Consider the following 22,926-nt stretch of genomic DNA (forward strand, 5'->3'; position numbering starts at 1 on the left):
TGCACCAGGATGTGTCTGGTCGTGAGCATTCTGAACGGCCGTGACATGAGAGCCTTGTTCAGATGTCTCAGATCTAAAATGGGTCTCAGGCCGCCGTCTTTCTTTGGAACAAGAAAGTAACGGCTGTAAAAACCTGACTCGCTCTGAGAAAGGGGGATCTTTTCGATGGCCCCTTTGGCCAGCAGACTTAACACTTCAGTGCAGAGGACATGACTCAGTGTGCTCCTTACCGTGGCTTGTATAACCGCATGGAAACGCGGTGGTCTGCGGGCGAACTGAAGCGAGTAACCGCGCTTTATGATGTTCATTACCCATTCTGAAACTCTGGGGATAGCTTGCCAAGCTAGAGCCCGCAGAGACAGAGACATTATCATATCTGGAACGCCCAGTGTTGGGGGTTCGAACTGACATGTATGTGAGGGAGAAATTTTGCTCGATTTGTGCTTTTTGTGGGTCGCTGTTAAAACAGCGTTTGTGTGCAGGGGTGCGTGACAGGTGACGGGCCCATGTTCTGCATTTAATACTGCTCCAACCGCCTGAACTGAAGAGGGGGCTGAGAGTAGCACTCGAGCGATCTTCGGGGCTGGTCCGGCCGCGGCGGGACAATGACCCCTCTTTAAGCCGGTTAGGACGGCTTCTTGGGCTCGTGATCGAGCGTGAGCTTCGGCCGCGGGCCCTGGCGCTTAGGGAACGGGAACCGTTTTGCAGGCTTCATGCGCTGGCTAGTCTCAGCCACTGGGCGGGGCTGGAGGACTTGTGAAGCTACCCTCTCAGGTCGCAGCGTGCTCTTGGGGCGCCGTTGGACCGAACTAGAGCGTTTAGGGAGGAAATACTTCATGGCGCTGGAGGCTTTCTGAGCCTCAGTGAAGCGTTCGGCGAAGCCGCTGACAGATGGGCCAAAGAGACCAGATGCTGTGACCGGAGAATCGAGGAAGGCGGTTTTGTCTGCGTCCCTGATTTCGGTCAATGTCAGCCATAGGTGGCGCTCTAAAACTACTAGGCTGGCCATGTTGCGGCCCAGTGCTTGAGCGGTGGTCTTAGTGGCCCGTAGCGCAGATCTGTCGCACTTCTGAGGTCCTTAAAAGTGTCTGGGTCAGGGCCTGACTCATCCATGGAGCGGAGGAGCTTTGCCTGAAACACTTGGAGGGACGCCATGGCGTGGAGAGCAGAGGCGGCTTGACCGGCGGCAGCATAAGCGCGGCTGGCAATGGCCGAAGTAGTTCTGCACGGCTTAGATGGGTGCACAGTCTTAGACCTCCAACTTCCTGCAGTGGGAGGGCATAAGTGTGCAGCGACCGCTTCCTCCAGTGGGGGGAGACACACATAACCTTTTTCTTCAGCGCCGTCAACAGTGGAGGGCGTTGAAGAAGCAGATGAGCGCGTTCGCGCTGAAAAGGGCGCGCGCCAGCTTTTAGTGAGCTCTACGTGGACCTCAGGTAGAAATGGAGCGGCGCGCTGACGAGGGGCCTGTTGGCGCCCCGGCAGGTACCACTCGTCGAGGCGGCTTCTGGCAGGCTCAGCTGGAGAAAAACCAGTAGAGTCCCAGCTCGTTGACAGCGCGAGACATGACGCGGAAGAGTTCGACGTCGATGTTCGCTCGAGTGTCAGAAGGGTCTAACTGAGACGGGGGGAGGGGTCCGCGGAGCCCAACAATCCTCGTTCTCAGATGCCGCCACGGAACTGCGTCATGCATTAACATCAACAGATCCGTCAAAAGAGACGAATCCCGCCGCTTCAGACAAGGGGCGTTGGTCGCTCTGAGAGAACAGAACTGAGAATAGCGTGGGGGAAGCACGTGGAGAAAAGCCCAGCGTGCATCCGCTAAACTCACCGCGTTCAGGACGCCTCATGCGCCGCTTCTTCCTACGGGGCTCGCGGGGCGCCGAAGACGGAAGATGGGCGGGATAACTCACCGACGAAGCGAGAGCGAGTCTCGAGCGGAGAGTAGAAACAGGCATCCCGTCGCAGAGAAAGCAGCCGCCTATAGTGAGCGCTGACTCGGCGTGCTCAGACAGGCAGCACACAGAGTGTGTGTCTGTAAACACAAGCAGGGGAAACCCGCAGTATTCACAGATAGAGAGCGGCATTTGAATCAACACCGCGCGCTGTGAAAACAGCGAATTTGCTCTTTTAGGATAGAGAGAAAGAGAAAAAGGATACTCGTCGGATGCCACAGGGAAACGCTCAGCTGGCAGATGCCGGGATGCGAAGCTGTTCCACTGGACGGCTGTTCAACGACGAGCGGCTTCTTTATCCGGAGAAGATCAGCGACGAGGTGAGTCGAGCTGAAGGAGATAAAATCTGTCAAATGGCGGAATATTGTCTATATTTATATGCTTTGGTCACGTGCAGTTTCGCGCGCTTGACACTGGCAGTGTGCCAAGCTCCCTGATTGGTTCGCGCGCCTCTGCCGATCCGCCATTGGTTCGTGCAGTTGCCCACAGCACAGCCTATCAGCTCGCTCACGCGAGCTTGATGCTCTCGCCTGTGCTGCATGCAATGCGTTTTAAAATAAAGGCTTCAATATTCTCGAGAAAAGGAGTTTTCCCACAGCGTTTGCAACGCAGTACGAGAGAACGTTCTCGTAAGGGAACTAAAAACTAAAGTTTCTGAAATAAGGCCATAAAACACATTCTAAATATGTGCCAATAAGACTTTTGTCTAAAAGATGTCATCGCCTAGTGTTTTTTCTTCAAAATGAAGTGAAAATCACCCTGCCTTATCATTCACATAACACAATACATTGATTTGAATTTTGCAAAGCACTTTCTGTTTGGAAAGGCCATATGCGGAGTGGGCGTCAACGGTCATGTATATGTAGTGGTTCACACCTGAGGAGACAATGGGGCACGCATACTTAATTAGCCATTCATTCAGGTGTCACTGAGCCACAAGAATGCAAGAGCAACAGTTGGAAGCATCTCAATTCTTTTTTATTTTTCCTCATATTGTGCTTGCAATTTGGCCTATAATATCCAAGGAAAACATGTCTAGTAATTGTGCAGTTAATTCTCATACTGTATTTTCAGTTTTGGAATATTTATGTGCTTCCCAAATTTGTCAATAATAAAACACAATAAAAGTTATTTAAAGAAAAGGCTTATATTTACCTTTTAATAGTTTGTTTACATCTACCTTGTAAATATATTTTTTTATTAAAAAGGTTACAATTACAACAACAATTCAAGTGTAATCTTTCTTTGTAAAAACTAAAGTATACATTTTATCATACATATTTCAAAGTTAAGGATTTGATTGATTATTTGATAACTTTATTTTTGACAAAACATATTATATTTAACATAAGCAAATATTGGCAAACAAAAGCTTATTTGAGGTGGCAGATATTTTACATTAAAAATGTATAATCTATCCAAAACTAATCAACGAAATGTTGTCTTTCATATGTCTGTAACATAGGTCTTTCATTTTTATTATAAGAAATATAAATGTTAATTTGCAGTTTAAATCCAGGAAATTTGTTAATGAAAAAATTATTAAAAGTAAGATACAATTGATACAAAACGAAATTCGTTTTAAAGAAAGGATTTGTACTTTCTGTTTTGAGGTCTCTGTGAAAGTTTGAAAGTCTTTTAGTGATTTTTTTAGAGCGCTCGCGTCCATAATGGAGAACTGTCACGTAATATTGTTTTTTCCTCATAAATGCGAACACGAAAAATAAAAGACAAAAGACTTTTAAGTAAAACTTACTTCGCTCTTCAATATGCTGCCGTTCGTCGTCTGAGTTACAATCTTCCTCTGAGGAAAAGGTGCATTCTTCCTCGCCGTCCAGAATCATCTGAAGGGCTCTTTATTACCGGAGAAGCGTGTCATACTCAAAACGCGATGAACTATCAGTAAGTCTGATGAAGAAACTTTTTATGGCATTGATCAGGGGGCGGGTGCGCTGCATACTAGATCATCTAACGATTTACATGTGAATCGCGCCGGGGGCGGGGCGGCCGCAGCTGATTATAGAGATAATGAGGCAGAAGGAAAAACGGTACCTCTCCTTGCTTTCAAACGGATTACATGAGTTGAAAACATTTGTTTTTTATATAAATTACTTCATTACTTCAAAAGAGGAGATTTCAAGCTTCATAAAGACATATCTCACATGCCTGTGTGAGAAGTATTCGCTGAGTTATGATTCATTTTCGGACGCGTTTCAGAATGGACTACACGGAGAGAGAGAAGGCAGAACTCGCTTCGTGTTTATTTTTCTTTATTTGGCGAAAAGCACAACACTTTGTTTTTATTGTGAGTGTACACAAAAATAATACACACTTAACAGGATAGATTGATGTATAACACAAGCATATAAGATAAAAATGAATATTTTTATTTTATTATTTTTTTGTACTCATACGGAAAAAAACGAGCCTATCGCGCCGGCGCGATAGCCGACCTCAGGGGGTTAAGGTTACTTCAGTGGCGAATTCAAATGCTTTCTTTACTGGATCTCTTAGCGCTTTGTAGTAACAGTGTCGCTTGATCAAGATCAGCTCGCGCTGCACAGACAATGGTCCAAACTGAGCGTGAAGCACAAAATAATAGTAGGCTGGCGCAGTTTTCGTTCCACTTTCATTACGTTTGCCTTTTGATGTTGGGCAAGGTTGTGGTGGTCGCGCCATCTTTAACTTTGCAGTCCACTTACGAATCACAGATGAATGGAACGCACCTTTATTCATCATGATGTGGAGTGCGCAGTTCATGGTTGCATAGCAATGACAGACGCCACGGGAACGCAAGCGCTTTCCACGCGTTTTTAGACGCGATATGTGAACGGCCCCTAAGATCTACGGGCAATACGCACGCATTTTAATGAAAATATCGAGCGCTATATTGAACATTTTTTATATCGTTACCGGCAATGGTGTACCGTCGATAAATACCGATACCGTTTTATCGCCCAGCTCTATACTCTCATCCTTCCCTGAGGATGGTACTCCTCTCGCAGTTCTTGGAGACTTCAACATCCACCTAGAAAAGCCTCAGGCTGCTGATTTCCACACTCTGCTTGCCTCATTCGACCTCAAATGAGTATCTACTGCAGCTACTCACAAATCAGGCAACCAATTAGACCTTATTTACACGCGCTACTGCTCCACTGACCATACACTGGTCACTCTGCTGCACACCTCAGATCACTTCCTCCTCACTCTTAACTTCAACCTGCCTCAGAACACAACACACACTCCTCCACAGGTCACCTTTTGGAGAAACCTATGCTCACTCTCACTCTCTCTGCCTATCCTCTTTGGTCTCATCCACACTTCCTCCACCTGATCAGCTCTCAACACTAGACACTAACAGTGCAACTGATACTCTTTTCTCCACTATAACATCCTGCTTGGACAACTTCTGCCCCCTTTCCTCCAGGACAGCCCGCACCACCCCCTCTGGTCTGATGTTCTCCGCGAACATCATTCTAAACTCAGGGGTGCAGAGAGGAAGTGGCGCAAATCGAAAGATCCAACTGACCTTGGTCTTTATCAATCCCTCCTCTCTTCCTTCTCTGCTAATATCTCTACTGCTAAAATGACTTACTATAACAACAAAATAAATAAAAAAATGTGCATGCTTTTCAAAACCTTCACCTCTCTTCTCAACCCTCCTCCTCCTCTGACTGCCCTGCTCTCTGTAAATGAAGCTCTGAGACTGGTTCCAAATCCTCAGTTCTCATCCTGCTGGATCTGTTAACCACCAGATCCTCCTGTCAATTTTAAAGACGAAGGGCATCTCAGAAACCGCACTACAATGGTTCAAGTCTTACCTCTCAGGTAGGTCCTTTAGGGTATTGTGGAGGGGCGTGATGTCTAAGACCCAACATCTAGCTACTGGAGTGCCTCAGGGCTCAGTGCTTGGACCACTTCTCTTCTCCATCTACATGACATCACTAATATCTGTGATTCAGAAACATGGCTTTTCCTATCACTGCTACGCTGATGACACACAACTCTACCTTTCATTCCAGCCTGATGATCTGATGGTTGCTGCTCATATCTCAGCCTGCCTGACAGACATTTCTGGCTGGATGAAGGACCACCACCTTCAACTAAACCTTGCGAAGAAAGAGTTGCTTGTGGTCCCGGCCAACCCAACACGTCACCACAACTTCACCATTGAGCTAGACTCGTCATCCATAACTCCATCTAGGTCAGCCAGGAACATTGGATTTGTGATTGATGATCAATTGAACTTTACAGACCACACTGCCAGGTCCTCCAGATTTGCCTTATACAACATTATGAGGATCAGGCCCTTCCTATCAGAGCTTGCTACACAACTCCTTGTCCAAACACTTGTTCTATCCAGACTGGATTATTGTAATGCTCTCCTGGCAGGTCTTCCAGCTTGCACTATGAAACCTCTGCAACTGATCCAAAATGCTGCAGCTAGAGTAGTCTTTAACGAGCCGAAGAGAGCACACGCCACTCCTCTCCTCACGAAATTGCACTGGTTGCCAGTTGCCGCTCACATCAAATCCAAGTCACTGACTTTTGCCTACAGAACAACCACTGTCTCTGCTGTACCTACTAAACTCATTTACTCAGTACAACTCAAACTCAAACTCAGTACAACCCTACTAAACTCATTATTTCAGACTTACCTGCCATCCAGAAACTTGCTCTGCAAGTGAACGCCGTCTTGTGGTGCCATCTCAAAGAGGCACAAAATCTCTTTCTCTGACCTTTTTCTGGTCTGTTCCATGCTGGTGGAATGACCTGCCCAACTCAACCAGAGCTGCTGAGTCCGTGGCCCTTTTCAAGAAACGGCTAAAGACGCATCTTTTTCGGCAACACAATACATTAATACTAACACTTTATCTTCTATTCTATATCTATTATCTTTATTTAAAAAAAAAGTGTTAGATTATAGACATACTGTGTTAGATTAAACTGGGATGGGTTTGCACTTGCATATTGCTGTCCTATTGTTAGTTTAACTGATTCTATTGTTCTCATTTGTAAGTCGCTTTGGTATAAGCATCTGCTAAATGAATACATGTAAAAGTAAATGTGTACATATCATTTGCTAATATTAAATAGTTTTATGTATATATCAGCATTATAATGGCCATCTGCAGCATATAGATACTGCTAAGCCTATCTGCAAACAGTATCAGTCAGATCCTGCTTAAAGGAGACATATCATGCTTTTAAATTGTTCCTTTTTACATATAAATCATACATTTGTAGTCTATATAAAGCGGAACTGCAATGCTTGGGTCTGAATTCCTCATTATTATAGCTCCACAAGCCCCCTTTCTACTCCTTTTCTGATGTGCGTCTGAGAGCAACTCGTTTTGGTGCGGTCTCTTTAAATAAAATTGAGACACTTCATACCTCGCCCCCTCTCCAGGTTGCAGAGGTTCAACTCCACCCCGTTCGGCCATTTTTGTAGTCTGATAGCAGAGATAGGATTATCTAGCGGCACATAAACTTTTTATTCACACGTTATTAACAAAATGTCAACAACGGAAGACTTGTCCAGCCAGCCTTACATGTTCGAGCCAGAGTCGGAGCCGGAGCGAGATAAAAATGAAGACGACGAACCTGCAGAACAACGTCTTCATATGGATGTATCAGGTGTGTTACTGTATTTAACTGTTACACATGAAACTTTGGTCTTCCGACCTTTTACCACCGTGTCGATTTATTTTGATTAGTATGTGCGAGGGAGAGAGAGCAAGACAGCGTCTAGTTTGGAGACGGTGATGTCTTGTTTACACTTTCGCCTCTCTGAAGAGAGAGAGTGAGCGCGCGCGCGCGACCGGGTCTCTCTCTCTCTGCTCGTTCTTTTAGTCAAACATGCGCCACAAGCGCGGCAGTTCATCTACATTAGATGGTGTAATAAAGCGTGTGGGTTACTACATCCAACAACCGAACATTTTAACTTACCCTCTCGTAACTTCTGCATCCTTTAGCTTGGACTACAAAATTGCAGCGAGAAATAATAATGGCGGATTGCTCGAAGTGTTGGGCCGGAAGTCAATGTCCTTATTTGGCAGTTCCGCTGCAAATACTGTGACGTTATAGTTCAAAAAACGTCATAGATAACAGAAAAATCGGAACAGGTTGAAAAATATGACCAAAACAGAATATAAAGATATCAACGAAGCACCTGAAGAGAATAATTTCATCTTTTCTGTACTTCTAAACACTCCAAATATACAACAAAATGCATTTAAGGGCTAAAAAAGTGGATTTAGCATGATATGTCCCCTTTAAGCACAAATAAAAGCAATAAGTGCTTACCACAGGTCGAGAGAAGTGGTCTTCAGCCAAGCCCAGATCCATTGCACGGTCTGAACTCTGAGTTTTGGATTCAGAGGAAAAGATCTCCGACCTCACCTCTGTGGACACAGGATATTGATTCAGATCACACACATCTTTACTCTGAGCAAGAGCTCCTGTTTACAACGGTGTGCAAAAAAAAAAAAAATACTTGTACATAAAATAATGATTTGAGCTATTTGAGTTAAATTATTTTAAAATGTACCTGTGTATTATCTTTGTCATGTCTTTCCTTCTTAGCAATAAGAACGACTGACGACTTGAATTAAAATAAAATGAACCATTTACTATAATGAACTACTAAAATGAACTATTTTACAAGTTTCTGAACAGTATTACATGAGGATCATTCAGTGCATATTGAATCATTCACTCAATTCTAACAAAGCATTAAAGGAAAGTTAGGTAAAACTTCACTTAGCCAAAGTTAAAATGCATTATAATATTTGCAGATTCCTTGTTACATCTGAAATTGGTTGTTTGCCATGTGTTTTATTGCATTATACTTTCTAAAGGTGTGTTCAATTAATAGATACATAACATATTATAATATTCCATATAATATAAACTGATCAGTTTCATCTCCTCAGCATCCCAGATAACTTAGAAGAACTTGATATTGCGACAGAAACTTTTGACTCTCTCTTTTCCAGCACTTTAGACACAGTTGCTCCTTTGCGCTTAAAGAAGATTAAAGAAAATAGTCCAACGCCGTGGTACAACGAGCACACTCTGACCCTTAAGAGCGGCCAGAAAAATGGAGTGCAACTGGAAGAAATCAAAACTAGAGTTTTTTCACATTCATGGAAAGAGAGCACAATTGCATACAGAGAGGCCTTAAAAGCTGCTAGATCTGCTTATTTTTCAACCCTATTAGAAGAAAATAAACAAAACCCTAGTTATTTGAAACAGTGGCTAAATTAATGAAAAATAAAGCTTCAACCCCAGACGTTTCCATGCAGCACAGCAGTAATGTCTTTATGAACTTCTTTACTTACAAGATTGATAATATCAGGGTGAAAATTATAACTATGCAACCGTCTACAGTATCGCATCAGGCATTGCATTGTAGTCTTCTTGAGGAAAAATTTGATTCACTCATTGCTATAGGAGAGGAAGAATTTTCTAAACTCAAAATCATTAAATCATCTACATCAACAACATGTATATTAGACCCTATACAGACTAAGCTATTGAAAGAGATGTTTCCAGAGGTCATAGATCCTCTTCTTAATTGAATTTATTCATCTTTGTCATAAGGATACGTACCAAAAACTTTTAAGCTGGCTATGATTAAACCGCTTGTTAAAAAAACGCAACTTGATCCTACAGAATTAGTCAATTACAGGCCGATCTCGAATCTACTTTTTCTGTCAAAGATACTAGAAAAGGCAGTATCTTCACAACTATGTTCCTTTTTTAGAAATAAATGGTATCTGCAAGGATTTTCAGTCAGGATTTAGACTGTACCATAGTACTGAGACTGCTCTCGTTAGAGTCACAAATGATTTGCTCTTATCATCTGATCGTGGTTGTATCTCTCTATTAGTGTTACTCGATCTTAGTGCAGAATTTTATAATATTGACCACAACATTCTTTTAAATAGACTCGGAAATTATGTTGGCATTAGTAGAATTGCATTAGCATTGTTTAAATCATACTTATCTGACCGTTATCAGTTTGTAGCAGTAAATGAAAAGATGTATTATCGATCAAAAGTTCAGTATGGCATACCACAAGCCTCAGTACCAGGACTGTTGCTGTTCACTCTGTACATGCTACCCTTAGGAGATATCATTAGGAAGCATGGCATAAGTTTTCACTGTTATGCGGATGATACGCAGCTCTATATTTCTTGACGTCCAGAAGAAACTTACCAATTCAAAAAATGAATGGAATGCATAAAAAAAACTGGATGACTAGTAATTTTCTACTACTTAATTCTGAAAAAACAGAGATTCTAATTATTGGACAAAATACGTCCTCACGTAATAACCTAGAATACTGTCTTACACTTGATGGCTGCTCTGTCAAGTCTTTGTTGTCGGTTAGGAACCTGGGTTTGCTCTTTGATACCAATCTTTCATCTTTCATTTGAAAGTCACATGTCTAGTATCTGTAAAACTGCATTTTTCCATATTAAAAATATATCTAAATTACTTCATATGCTCTCAATGACAAATGTGGAACAATTAGTTCATGCGATCATGAAATCAAGGCTAGATTACTGTAATGGGTGATTGCCCTGCACGTTTAATAAACAAACTACAGCTGGTCCAAAATGCAGCAGTTTACCAGAATCAGGAAGTATGACCATATTAGCCCGGTTCTGTCAACACTGCATTGGCTCCCTATTAAACATCGTGCATTCCTATTTAGCACCAAAACTTGGAACAATCTTCCTAACATTGTCCGGGAAGCAGACTCACTCTGTCAGTTCAAATCTAGTCTAAAAACACATCTCTTTTACCCAGCATCCACATAACACATTATAGACTTCTATAATTCAATGTTAGGCTACATAGATTAGGTCAGCCGGAACCGGGAACACTTCCCATAAATCCTGATGTACTTGTTACATCATAAGAAGGATGGCATCTACACTAATATTTGTCTCTCTGTTTATCTCGAGGTCTGCCGGATACAGGCCGTATCCAGATCTGATGAAGGACCTGAATAGACACGACGACAACACAGCCCTGAACTGTCAACTAGTCTCTCCCCTGTGAAGGCCTCCTTCCCTCCCCTTTACCTCTGTACAGATAAAACGTTGTCGGGATAATTCCGGTTCACGTGGCTACACGGAAGCGATAAATTCTGTATTATAATTTTTTAAGGCCAGACAAGTCACTTGTTGAGGGTTGGTTTGTAAAGAAGGACTACACGCCTGTGCACATATATATTCAAACGAGCATACCTACAGACTAAACACATAATACACATGTGCATGCCGTCAGCATTCTCACAGGTTTGCGTTTATGAAGTTTGCGCAGAGATAATTATTATAATTTTTTTCAAGGCTTGTACCTTGGAACCTATTTCATGGTTTGCGTTCTTGAGCCACCAGGCAACTGCTTTGTGCAAATGAGCGGCTGGAGCGCATAGATGGGTGTCGTGTAAGAGGCCACTAAGTTAATAACTAATGATTGTTGCGACAGAAGTGAATCAATCAAAACTAACTTTAGCTGGACAACAACTTTATCCTAGAGCTGCTATAAAGCCAAAACAATCTCTGTTACTGTAATTTCCTGTCATCACGGTAAAGCTGCTTTGAAACAATATGTATTGTTAAAAGCGCTATATGAATGAAGGTGACTTGACTTGTTGGTTCCAGAATTATTTTTTCCATTCATTTCACCCATAGGGATTTAAAAAAAAAAGTATTTTTTTAAAGAGTTATAGACAATGAACCAAGCCAACCAGCTACAAGGGTGATCACAAAATTACAAACTTGATTTCAAGCAAAAAAGTATTTGAAAATCGAAAAAAGGTACAAATGGGTGTAAGTATTGTGCCAGTATAGTAATACGATACAGTATATCACGATAATGAACATGCACTATATTGTTATCGTGGGCACTCCAATATACCGTGAATAATCATTTATTACTACTTTCTCTTTTTTTTTTTTTACTCTTACTATTTTTAGAATGCATTTTAAGAATAATTTTACCATCAACAATTTTAAATGCACAACACCGCTGTATGCTGCGTCTAAGAGGCATGCGCACTCTTGTTTAAACAAACCCAACATGGATGAGCAAAGCATGGCGGAATGAGTTAAGGAGACGCGCTGAATGAAAATGCAGACTCTCTGATATCAGATGGCGCTGACGGAACAGCAGAAATGCAGCTGTTACCCCAGTAACCCCGTAAACAAAGCAGCTACGTTGCTTTCTGTTTCTGAACCGTAAATGTTTTAAACAGTCATTCAGATTTTTGTATTTGCAATGTTGTTCATTGCAGCACTTAAAGGTTGTATCAGGCCCCGGTTGTGAGGTTTTGCGCTCGTGCACGGCTGCCTATGACGACTGCTTTGAGTGTTGGTGAAACCAACTGTTTTTGTGTGCAGATTTCAGAGCCTAGGCTGCCTAAAGAGACACGTTTTTTTGATGCCATGCTTATGGGGCGGGCAGCTAGCGGATCATTAGGAAAGATTAGATGAATGTGATCATTTATGTTTGGGCCTGAAATCGCTGATACAACCTTTAAATACTTAAAGACTTTTATATTTTTTAAGATTTTTATATTTTAATCTGAACAAAAACATGCCCTAGATATTGATTGAAAATGTTGTGATTCTTTATTATTGTTCGGTAACACATTAAGGTTCCATTAGTTAACATTAGTCAATTCATTAGTTAACATCAAATCAAATCACTTTTATTGTCCATCAAAAACAGCACGTTCTGTGGGGAGTGAAATTCTTGAAAGCGAGCTTACTTGTGACAGTGCAGAAACATACTTGTAGACAACAATATATAAATGCAAATGCACAATATACAATTAGATATGCTCAATTTACTGTACATAGATTACAATTAGACATACTTTATAGATAACAGTACAAATTATACATAATATATAAACAATATACACAATAAATATAAGAAAAGTACAGATTATACATAAAATACACTTAAAAAATACACACAGGTACACATAATGCAGTATAGATGTGAATTGGATTGGGATTGGTGATAGCAGATAGATTATTGTATTAAAGTGCAATGTGTGCTACAGTAGAGTCCTGTATGTTGAACTGTGGTGTTGGAGTTAAAGGGTAACTCTCGCCAAAATTGAACCTAGGCTCTTTTTGTTAATCTACCCGAGTCAAACTTTTGTGTAAAAGCATAATTAGAATGGAAACGCCACTTTTAAGATTGACCGTATTTTTGTTTTAGGTCAAAATGCCTTTTGAATGGGAGTGCATGGGGCACGTCTATGATAGCATCAAAATCACTATTTTTAAAACACTAAGAAGGCTCGACACAAAATAAAACTGTGCTCGAAGTATCACCAGGGGCTCTACACATGAACTTGAGCATTGACTACATTGTTTGTGTACACAAAGTTTACTAAAAAGAAAGGTTTTGTACGACTCAATTTATCAGTTAGTGTTTCAGGTGGCTGGAATTTTGTCAGTCAAAAGTAGTTGATCTCCGAATGCAACGTAACATGAGGAGAGTAAAGATGGAAAGCTCCTAAAGCTTGTTTCCATATAAATTCACAGATAATTTTGTATCTAAGTTATCATGCTTTTCATTGAAATTACAAGTTCATGACATTTCCTCATATGGAGTCAGTTCATTACGTTGCATTCGGAGATCGACTTCTTTTGACTGACAAAATTCCAGTCACCGGAAACACTAACTGATAAAGTGAGTCGTACAAAACCTTTCTTTTTAGTGAAGTTTATGTACACCAGGGGTGTCAAACTCATTTTCACTGAGGGCCACTTCAGCATTATGGCTGCCCTCAAAGGGCCGGTTGTAACTGTAAGACTTTTAAAATGTTAATATAGTGTCTCTTTATTTGATTATTACTTATTTAAGTTACAAATATTGTATATGCATTTGGAGGGGTGTTTCTAGGTTTTAAAAACATCAGGGGATGAGCCCGAAACATCAGGGGCTGGGTAATAATGATTTGATACAGAGAATAATGTATTATTGTATATATGCAAGGGTAAACTGGCTCAAAAATTCAGCCCTGGCACTGTAGCCACACCAGCACACATTACCACACAGTCATGCTTATTCAAATGTGAGGTAGTTAGGGGGGTTCGGGGACATGCTCCCCCGAGAAAATTTGGATTTCTCGGACCTACATATGTGCATTTTAAGGTGTTTAAAGGCCAAAAAATTTGATAACAATAGCTTTAAAAGCATGTCAGTGGGCAGTAGCATAAATTATTTGTCAAGATAACAGATTCTTAAAAATGAGAATGAGGATAAATATTGCAATGAATGATCCACACTACAAAATGGAAATGCAGAATGTTTCTGCTTATTGTTGACAATACACAATCACATATTCCAAACAGGAATGGCCTTAAATGAGAAATCTTTCAAGGATTATTTTGCATAGATGTTACATTTCAATCGAACACCAGTGCAATCTTTTTGTGTCCAGAGGCAAATGAGCAATTTATATTAGCATTAAAGATTGGTTTCAGCAACTTGTTTCTTTCCTGAGTTAATCATTGTTTTTGGCACTAATCAGTTTTAAGTTCAATTGTTTACTCATAAAGACAGTCACTTGTCGCCACCTACTGGCTTAATGATGCAAGTGGCGCAAACACAGATAAGCGGAGTGATCCAAATGGTGCAAAGGTTAAGTATACAGTATATTAAAATATATTAAAATAATATAAAATATCAATATATTATTCTTCAATCAGTTCTATGCAGCAGAATCAGATTTAACAGATTTATTTTTTGACCAATTGTCAAAATAAAGTATAGTCCTACAAAGCTATTTTTAATCAAACCATGAGCAGAGCAGGGAGAGGACCAGTGAACGAGAGTAATTTTACCAGTGTTGCCCAGCACGGCTATACACACCATGACTATACACATGTTACAGCACAGTAGTGCTATTGCAAAAAGAAACAAGTCCAGAGAAATTTCATGTCGGCACGTTTTTTTTAGCGGACTTTGCCTTTCCGGTGAGCGTGAGCAGAGCTCGCAACACACACACACACACACACACACACACACACACACACACACGGAGGTTGCTTGCGGAACATTGAGCAGAACGCGCTGTGAACACGGAGCGGAGAGCACAGCGCACACACACAGCGGAACGCGCCTAGAAGTTATGCATCTTCGGAAGCGGACTCGCACGCAAAGTCATAAAACACGTTGAGCCAGTCAAACCATCGCCGAACACGGAGGGGCGCGGCGGCTTTTTAGTATCTTTCGGCCAAAAAACGAAAATGTTATTTTCGGCCGAAATTTTTCGGCAGCCTAAATTTCCATATGCTCTCGCGGGCCATATAAAATAACTTGGCGGGCCGGATTTGGCCCGCGGGCCTTGAGTTTGACACATGTGATGTACACAAACAATGTAGTCAATGCTCAGGTTCATGTATAGAGCCCCTGGTGATACTTCGAGCACAGTTTTATGTTGTGTCGAGCCTTCTTAGTGTTTTAAAAATAGCGATTTTGATGCTATCATAGAAGTCCCCCATGCACTCCATTTCAAAAGGCATTTTGACCTGAAACGAAAATACGGTCAATCTTAAAAGTGGGGTTTCCATTCGAATTATGCTTTAACATGAAAGTCTCGGGTAGATTAACAAAAAGAGCCTAGGTTCAATTTTGGCGAGAGTTACCCTTTAAAGTTCAGGGCATGGCATAGAATATAGTGGGGGCATGCTGTGTAAAGGTGTATCAGTTCTGGCTGTTCAGTAGCCTGATATCCTGAGGAAAAAAGCTGTCTCTCAGTCGGCTTGTGTGGGATTGGATGCTGCGAAGATGTATGCCTGAGGGCAGCAGAGCGACCAGTCTGTGGGATGGGTGACTGGAGTCACTAATGACCAGTGACTGGCCTTTCCTCATACACTGCCTGGTGTAGATGTTCTGGAGGGATGGAAGATCACGTCCTAGAACGTGGTGGGAAAACCCGCCAGGCATTTCCAAAACCAGGCAGTAATGCAGCCAGTCAGGACACTCAACAGTGCAGGTGTAAAATGATCTGAAGATGCTGGGGTTCATTCCAAACTTCCTCAGCAGTCTCAGGAAGAATAGGAGTTGATTTACCTTCTTCAGCATTGCATGTGTGTGAGCAGACCATGTGAGATCCTGAGTGATATGAACACAGAGGAACTTAAAGCTGTTTACCCGCTCCACAGGTGTCCTGTCGATGGTGATGGGGATGTGTTCTTTGCTCTGTCTCCTGAAATCCACCACCAGCTCCTTGGTCTTGTCGATGTCGAGTGAGGTGGTTCCCTGGCACCATTAGGTCAGAGTGCGCACCTCCTCTCTCCTCTCAACGTTGTCAGTGATCAGGCCAACCACCGTTGTGTCATCAGCGAATTTGAAGATGACGTTGGAGCTGTGTGTAGCTGCACAGTCTTGTGTGTACATGGAGTACATGAGTGGGCTAAGAACGCAGCGCTGAGGAGCACCAGTTACATGGTACTGCCCATTCTGATCACCTGACGTCTGCCTGACAGGAAGTCCAAGATCCAAATGCACAGAGCACAAGCTCAGGCCCAAAGCTTGGAGCTTCACAACGAGCTTGGCAGGTACTATGGTATTGAATGATGAACTGTAGTCCACAAACAGCATTCTCACATTAGTGTTCTTATTTTACAGGTGGGAGAGAGCAGTGTGAAGGGTAAAGGTAATAGCATCATCAGTGGGTAAACGGTAAACAAACTGAATGAAAAATACTTCTAAAGCATTTATTATCTTAGTTAATGTTAAGCTATTGCTCAATGTTAATGTACTAACATTAATGAGATTATTGTCAAGTGATACCTATTGTTGTTTATAATTCTATTGTTCTTTAATCTGTTTGAAACATTTGTTTACTTCATATATTTTTTTGAGTGTTGCTTTATTGTACTTATATGTTCAGTTATTTTTGTTATAAGAAAAAAGTTATTAAACCTGTCATTGTCACAGATTCTTAGTTTCATTATCATGGGCTTTGTTTATTTTCACCAGTTTCCTGTCTTCATTTGTTCAGTTTTCCCACCACTCTTTAGTTGTCATGTTAATTCATTACATTAGCACAGGTGTTTATCAATATTTCATTCATTTGGCTTGTACTTAAGTTGCAGTCTTTTCAGTGTTCTGTGGTCCGTTCTCATTAATGCATGAGTTGAATTATGTCTGTATTTGTTGATTACCTTCTGAGTTTGTTATTAAAGACTTTTAACCTCTTCTCTTCGTAATCGTCTGCTTTTACTTTTTTTTTTACAACTTTGCGTGACAGTTATAGTATAACAACACTTTTTTTGCAACTTATTTCAATATCGTGATTATACCGTATACCATGATAAAAGCTCCAGCAATTATTGCAACAAATTTTTATACTGTCACATTAGTTGCAAGACAGTGTACTTCTCGGCTTTAGTGAGGAAAAGAACTACAATCCAATGAAGTTTTGCAAAAAGCATAATCGAATTAAAAATATTGGAGAAATATGAAACTACTCATTTAAAAAGGTTGATTATATATATAAATCAAGTGCTTTGGCCAACGTGTGACTCCTCAGGTCCTACTAGCCCCGCTCTATGTGTGCCTCGAACCTGGGTCTGCATATGTTACAGCCCCCTTTAGTCTTACAGAATCTTGCAAGTGCTTTGGCCAAAGACACACAAAGCATCATCCCATTTTCATCAATTTGTCTTTCCGTGAAGCAATATCAGTGTTGCAAAAGCACACTTCTGTTTTGTGTGATTAACTGTCACAGTCACAGGGAATTCAGTATTCTGCTCTGTCCAGTGATTTACAGTACTGCAGCTGACGGCATGTGGTTTTTCTGCTTCTCTTGACGAATCTTGTTTTTATAATGGCTTCTGGTAGCTTTGGCTGCCTTTGGGAATACTTGGCTTAATCAGTTGTGTGGTCTTTCCTCTGTTCAGAATTTCAGAATCATAACTTCTGAGACCTTCCACTAATTTCTTAAGTGCATATTGAATCATTCACTCAGTTCTAACAAAGCATTATTAAAAAAATATTCTTACAGCTGAACAACATAATATCAAGTTTCAGTTATTATTATTTTAAAAAAAGATTATAAATGATATTATTATTTAGGAATGCACCAAAATGAAAATTCTTGGCTGAAGCCGAATTTCAAATGCAGTTTTTCAATTTTTTTCCATTTATCAAAATGTTTTTTACTATATTGTCTTGCTTTTCAAGGCAATTGTGGACTAATGGTTAGAGAGACTGCAGGTATTGAGAATCGAACAGAGGTGCCCTTGAGCAAGGCACCTAACCCCCAATTGCTCCCCGGGTACTGCAGTGAATGGCTGTCCAGTTCCCCGCTGCTCCGGTATGTTCACTACTAACTGCTCCTAATGTGTGTGCACTAACTTGGATGGGTAATAGGCAGAGGACAAATTATCAGAGTATGGGTTGCCATATTTGGCCTTTACATCACTTTCACTTCACTTTCAAAGAAAAAAAAAATCAATTACAAAACTACAATTTAAAAATATTAATTTAAAACTGAATATTTTTTTTAACATTCCAGCAGACATTATACCAAAGCACAATATAACTTAAAATAAATAAATTAGTCAAATAAAAATATTTTTTATTTGGCCATCCTTTTTGAGCCCCCTTCTTGAATAGCCTATATTAGGCCTATAACTGACTGCTGAAAGAATGTAACATACTCTGTACGCCTACAACAAAAAAGTGCATTAAAAAGTGCATTGAAAAGAGTGCAAAAAAGTGGATGAACCCACAGCAAATGAATAATTGTCCTAGACAGGAAAAGTGTCTAATTCTTCTTTATGAAATGTTGCTTCTCTGTTTTCTCACATGAAAGTTGGTTCCTCTTCTCATCGGTGACATGAGATGCAGCGCTAAACAGTCGGTGCCTGACTGTGCATGGAGCAGACAAGTACTTAGGACCGGAATTGTTAAATATTTAAAGATTGCAGTTTTTTTTGACAGTTGATCATTTCAAAACAATGATGCCTCAGAGATAATGAAATGGTTCAGCCACAGATGGAGTGGGTGTGCTGGGACTGAGGAGGAACTTTCCTTTTCTTTTTCAGAAACTTTAAAATGATTCCACACTGCCGACATGTTAGCTGCATTTATAAAGCATGCGCGTCTCTCACTCTACGCTGGTTGCTATATGAACGTGTCATCAAAAGCATCATTGTTCTGTCAAATTTATTTTCCTATTTTCGGCCAAATCACTTCGGTTGCCGAACATTCAGTGCATCCCTAATATTATTACGATTTTATATAGATTATTATTACTCTAATGAATTTACCAAAATCTTAAAGCTTCAGCTATTAAAATAGTCCATTACAATGTACAAAACAATCAAAATTAAGTATTCCAGAGAATAGGAATTAGTACACCAATATCATAGAGAGCCAAAGTACTGTGTGTATACGTATATAAGAGCTCTTCCTCAGGAGCTACGTCTACCAGGACATTTTCAGAGCACTTCATGCTTCCTTCATTTTCCAGTAGGATTTGCACCTGCCCACACTGCCAAAAGAACCAAAACCTGGTTCAATGACCATGGTATTACTGTGTAAACTGTGTGATTTCATAAGCTGTAAGCCATAATCATCAAAATTATAACAAATAAAGGCTTGAAATATCTCACTTTGCATGTAATGAGTCTATATAATATATTAGTTTCACCTGTTAAGTTGAATTCTTGAAATAAATCAACTTTTTGATGATATTCTAATTTTATGACCAGCACCTGTATATATATATATATATATATATATATATATATATATATATATATATATATATATATATATATATATATATATATATACATATATACAGTACTGTGCAAAAGTCTTAGGCATGTTAATATCCCCACCCCAAAAATGTCCCCAAAAATGGTTGTAAGTCAGTTATTTATATCTTTTGCTGTAGCCTGTCAGTAGGAAATATCAGTTTACATTTTCAAACATTCTTTTTGCCATTAATTGTAATAGTCCAGTGAGATTTCTGTATGCACAAGGAGTCTGACAACAGCTGGTATGATCTGATCTCACCATCATCGAGTCCGTCTGTGATTACATGAAGAAACAGAAAAAAATAAGACAAACTAAATCCAGAAGAACTGCGGGAACGTCTCCAAGATGCTTGAAGAAACCTTCCTGCAAAGCTACAGTACTGTGAAAAGTACTGGCACTTGTGTTAAAATGCTGTAAAGTGAGAATGCTTTCAAAAATAAAATCACAAATTGAATTTATTTATGATTTAACTTCTATTAACTAATTCAAATCAATATATGATGTAACGACCCTTTGCATTTAAAACGGCTTTTGTCCAGGTACACTTGCGCATAGTTTTTCAGGTAGCTTTGCAGGAAGGTTTCTTCAAATCTCACTGGATTATTACAATTAATGGCAAAAAGAATGTTTGGAAATGTAAACTGATATTTCCTACTGACACGCTACAGCAAAAGATATAAAGAACTGACTTACAACCATTTTTGGGGACATTTTTGGGGTGGGGATATTAACATGCCAAAGACTTTTGCACAGTACTGTATATATATATATATATATGTAAGGAATAATTGACGACAGGCCGTTGAATTATTAGAAAAATAATGCACACCCGAGGTGGTAATGCGGTCACGACGCGAAGCGGAGTGGCCGTTCACCTCGGGTGTGCATTATTTTTCTAATAATTCAACGGCCTGAAGTCAATTATTCCGCTTATACTACAGTTACCACACCTCGAAACATTGTTCAGATTATGTATTTCAAGACGTTTGTAAAGTTTTTGTCATTAAAACGCTCTTGTATGTAGGACTAATTTATTACGCATCTAATCCAAAGCCACCGTTGCTAATTCCAAAACGTCATTTTAGAGTTAGTAACGGAGGTCTGAGCCACTGATAGCAGACTAATGCTGGAGACACACGACTAGCTGACACATTCTCTGACTGTTTTCATCGCAGCATATTTTAAACACCGACTTTGAACCGCTTTGAACACAGACTGAACGCGCTGAACACGCGTTTGGGCATGATCAGTCATACGTATCAAATTACATTCATAACCGGCCTTAAAGTGTGTCCCCAGTTATTAATGCAATTATTAGAGAGAGAGATGTTGCAATAATGAGACAGAAAAGCATGTGCATCAATATTATTATTTATTTATTAATTCAATTCCTTGTAATTAATTCGAATTCATTCTTTTTTTTTCTATTATTGACAGATGACAGTAGACTAGCCAAATAAATGAAACACAAAGCCCTTTTAACAAGTAGGCCTATCAATAATTATTTATTTGTTATATTATCTGCAATAATAATCCGTGCTGCAGGACTATCCATTTATTTAGCCTATATTCAGTTTAATTTTCTATTGATTAGCCTATAGATAGGACTATATACTTTATTTATTCAAATTAAACTGCATGTTTCCATTGATTGTGAAGCTAGACACTGAAAATTCCAGATCAAGCGCATGCGGCTAAATGTTTTTTCTTGTTATGAATTGTATCCTATTTTCCGTTATTACCGTTAACTACGCGAAGTGATATGAAACTGTAATGCGGTCAAGACCTGCCTGGAACTACTTTAGCTGTGCGTTTCCCTGAAAATAATGCACACCTTAGAACGTTCGTCAACCAATCAGATTCAAGCATTCAACGGCCCAGCAGTATAAATATATATATTAGTGGTGGGCCGTTATCGGCGTTAACGCAGACAAAATATCGCCGTTAATCTATTCCCCAAGTTGGGTTGGGAGATGGCTCTACTACACAAGCTATGATGACGCAATCTACCCGCGGCCGCGAGGTAAACCCGGCTGCAACGCATATTCGTCGTCATCTTAAGTAAACACGGCTGAAACTGAAAGCTGCAACATCCATTATTTGGACTTGGTTCGGCCGACAAAACAGCAGCAAACTATTCGAGTGTGTGGGGTAACGGTTCGGTAAGTTTACACACGACTAATCCGTTCTACCACCTCAAATTCAAAACGAAACATGATATCACTGAATACCAGCGCGCGCGTATTATTCTCATTCCAATATATCTTAGTGGTGTACACTACTACAATTCTTAAAATCGGGCGTAGACAGAGATTATGTGCTACGTAGCACATAATCTCTGTCTACGCCCGTTTTTAAGAATCTTTTAAGATCTTTAAGAATTGTTGTTGTGTTTCTTTTTAACTGAAAAGACATCAGTTAGACAATATTATAACTTTAAATTTGGGGTTTCATAAGCTCAAAGCTATAATAAACATTAGACCTACTTAAGATCTCTGCAGCTAGTGTACTTAAATTTTATTTATCTGCAAAATTATGTTGTATACTTACAGTTTTGCACAATATATGTTCTCAAAACTACATATACCCTTTAAAAAAATACATTTAGCAGTTGTTTAGCAGGATCTGTGTAACCTGTTCTGAAATGGTTTTATTATAATATTGTATATCATTATCGCAAGAGGCTGCAATGTATATCACAATATAGATTTTAGGCCATATCGCCCATCCCTAATTGATAGCCTATAGTAGTTGATAATAACATAGGCCTATGTTGCCTACGGACAGTAACAATACAGGAGTAACCTTTTACAGTCTATGAGTAGAACAGCTTTCTCAAGCAGTTTGTGATGCATTTTGGAAACAGGAGATGAGCCCCTGGTCTAATGCGCCACCTGGCTTGAGAAACCCGTTCTCAAAGACTTACTTTTATAGTCATTATTTGGGAAGCACACATATTCTGAATGCCTTCGGCAGAATTCAAATGAGCCATTTTAATCTAGATTAATCTAGATTAATTTCAAAATTAATCTAGATTAATCTAGATTAAAAAAATTAATCTATGCCCACCTCTAATATAAATATATATATATATATATATATATATATATATATACACATACATATATATACATACATATATATATATATA

General features: G+C 40.0%; 1 protein-coding gene across 10 annotated transcripts in view; it reads right to left on the reverse strand.

The window, feature by feature from the left end:
* Positions 1-22,926, reverse strand: part of def8 (differentially expressed in FDCP 8 homolog) — a 143,936-nt gene that overhangs the window by 46,432 nt on the left and 74,578 nt on the right. For 9 of the 10 annotated variants that reach the window (XR_014030616.1, XR_014030617.1, XM_081372086.1 and 6 more), the window contains one exon: positions 8,262-8,359. Coding sequence is in view for 7 of the 10 variants with exons in the window: in XM_081372082.1 (XP_081228208.1) it covers positions 8,262-8,359 (98 nt within the window). In the remaining 3 variants the exon portion in view is untranslated. Of the gene's footprint in view, positions 1-6,613; positions 6,739-8,261; positions 8,360-22,926 lie in introns of those variants that run through there. The other variant, XM_081372080.1, reaches the window with a different exon arrangement.

Source organism: Scardinius erythrophthalmus (genome assembly GCF_964197995.2).
Source record: "Scardinius erythrophthalmus genome assembly, chromosome: 8".
NCBI classification, from domain to species: Eukaryota; Metazoa; Chordata; class Actinopteri; order Cypriniformes; family Leuciscidae; genus Scardinius; species Scardinius erythrophthalmus.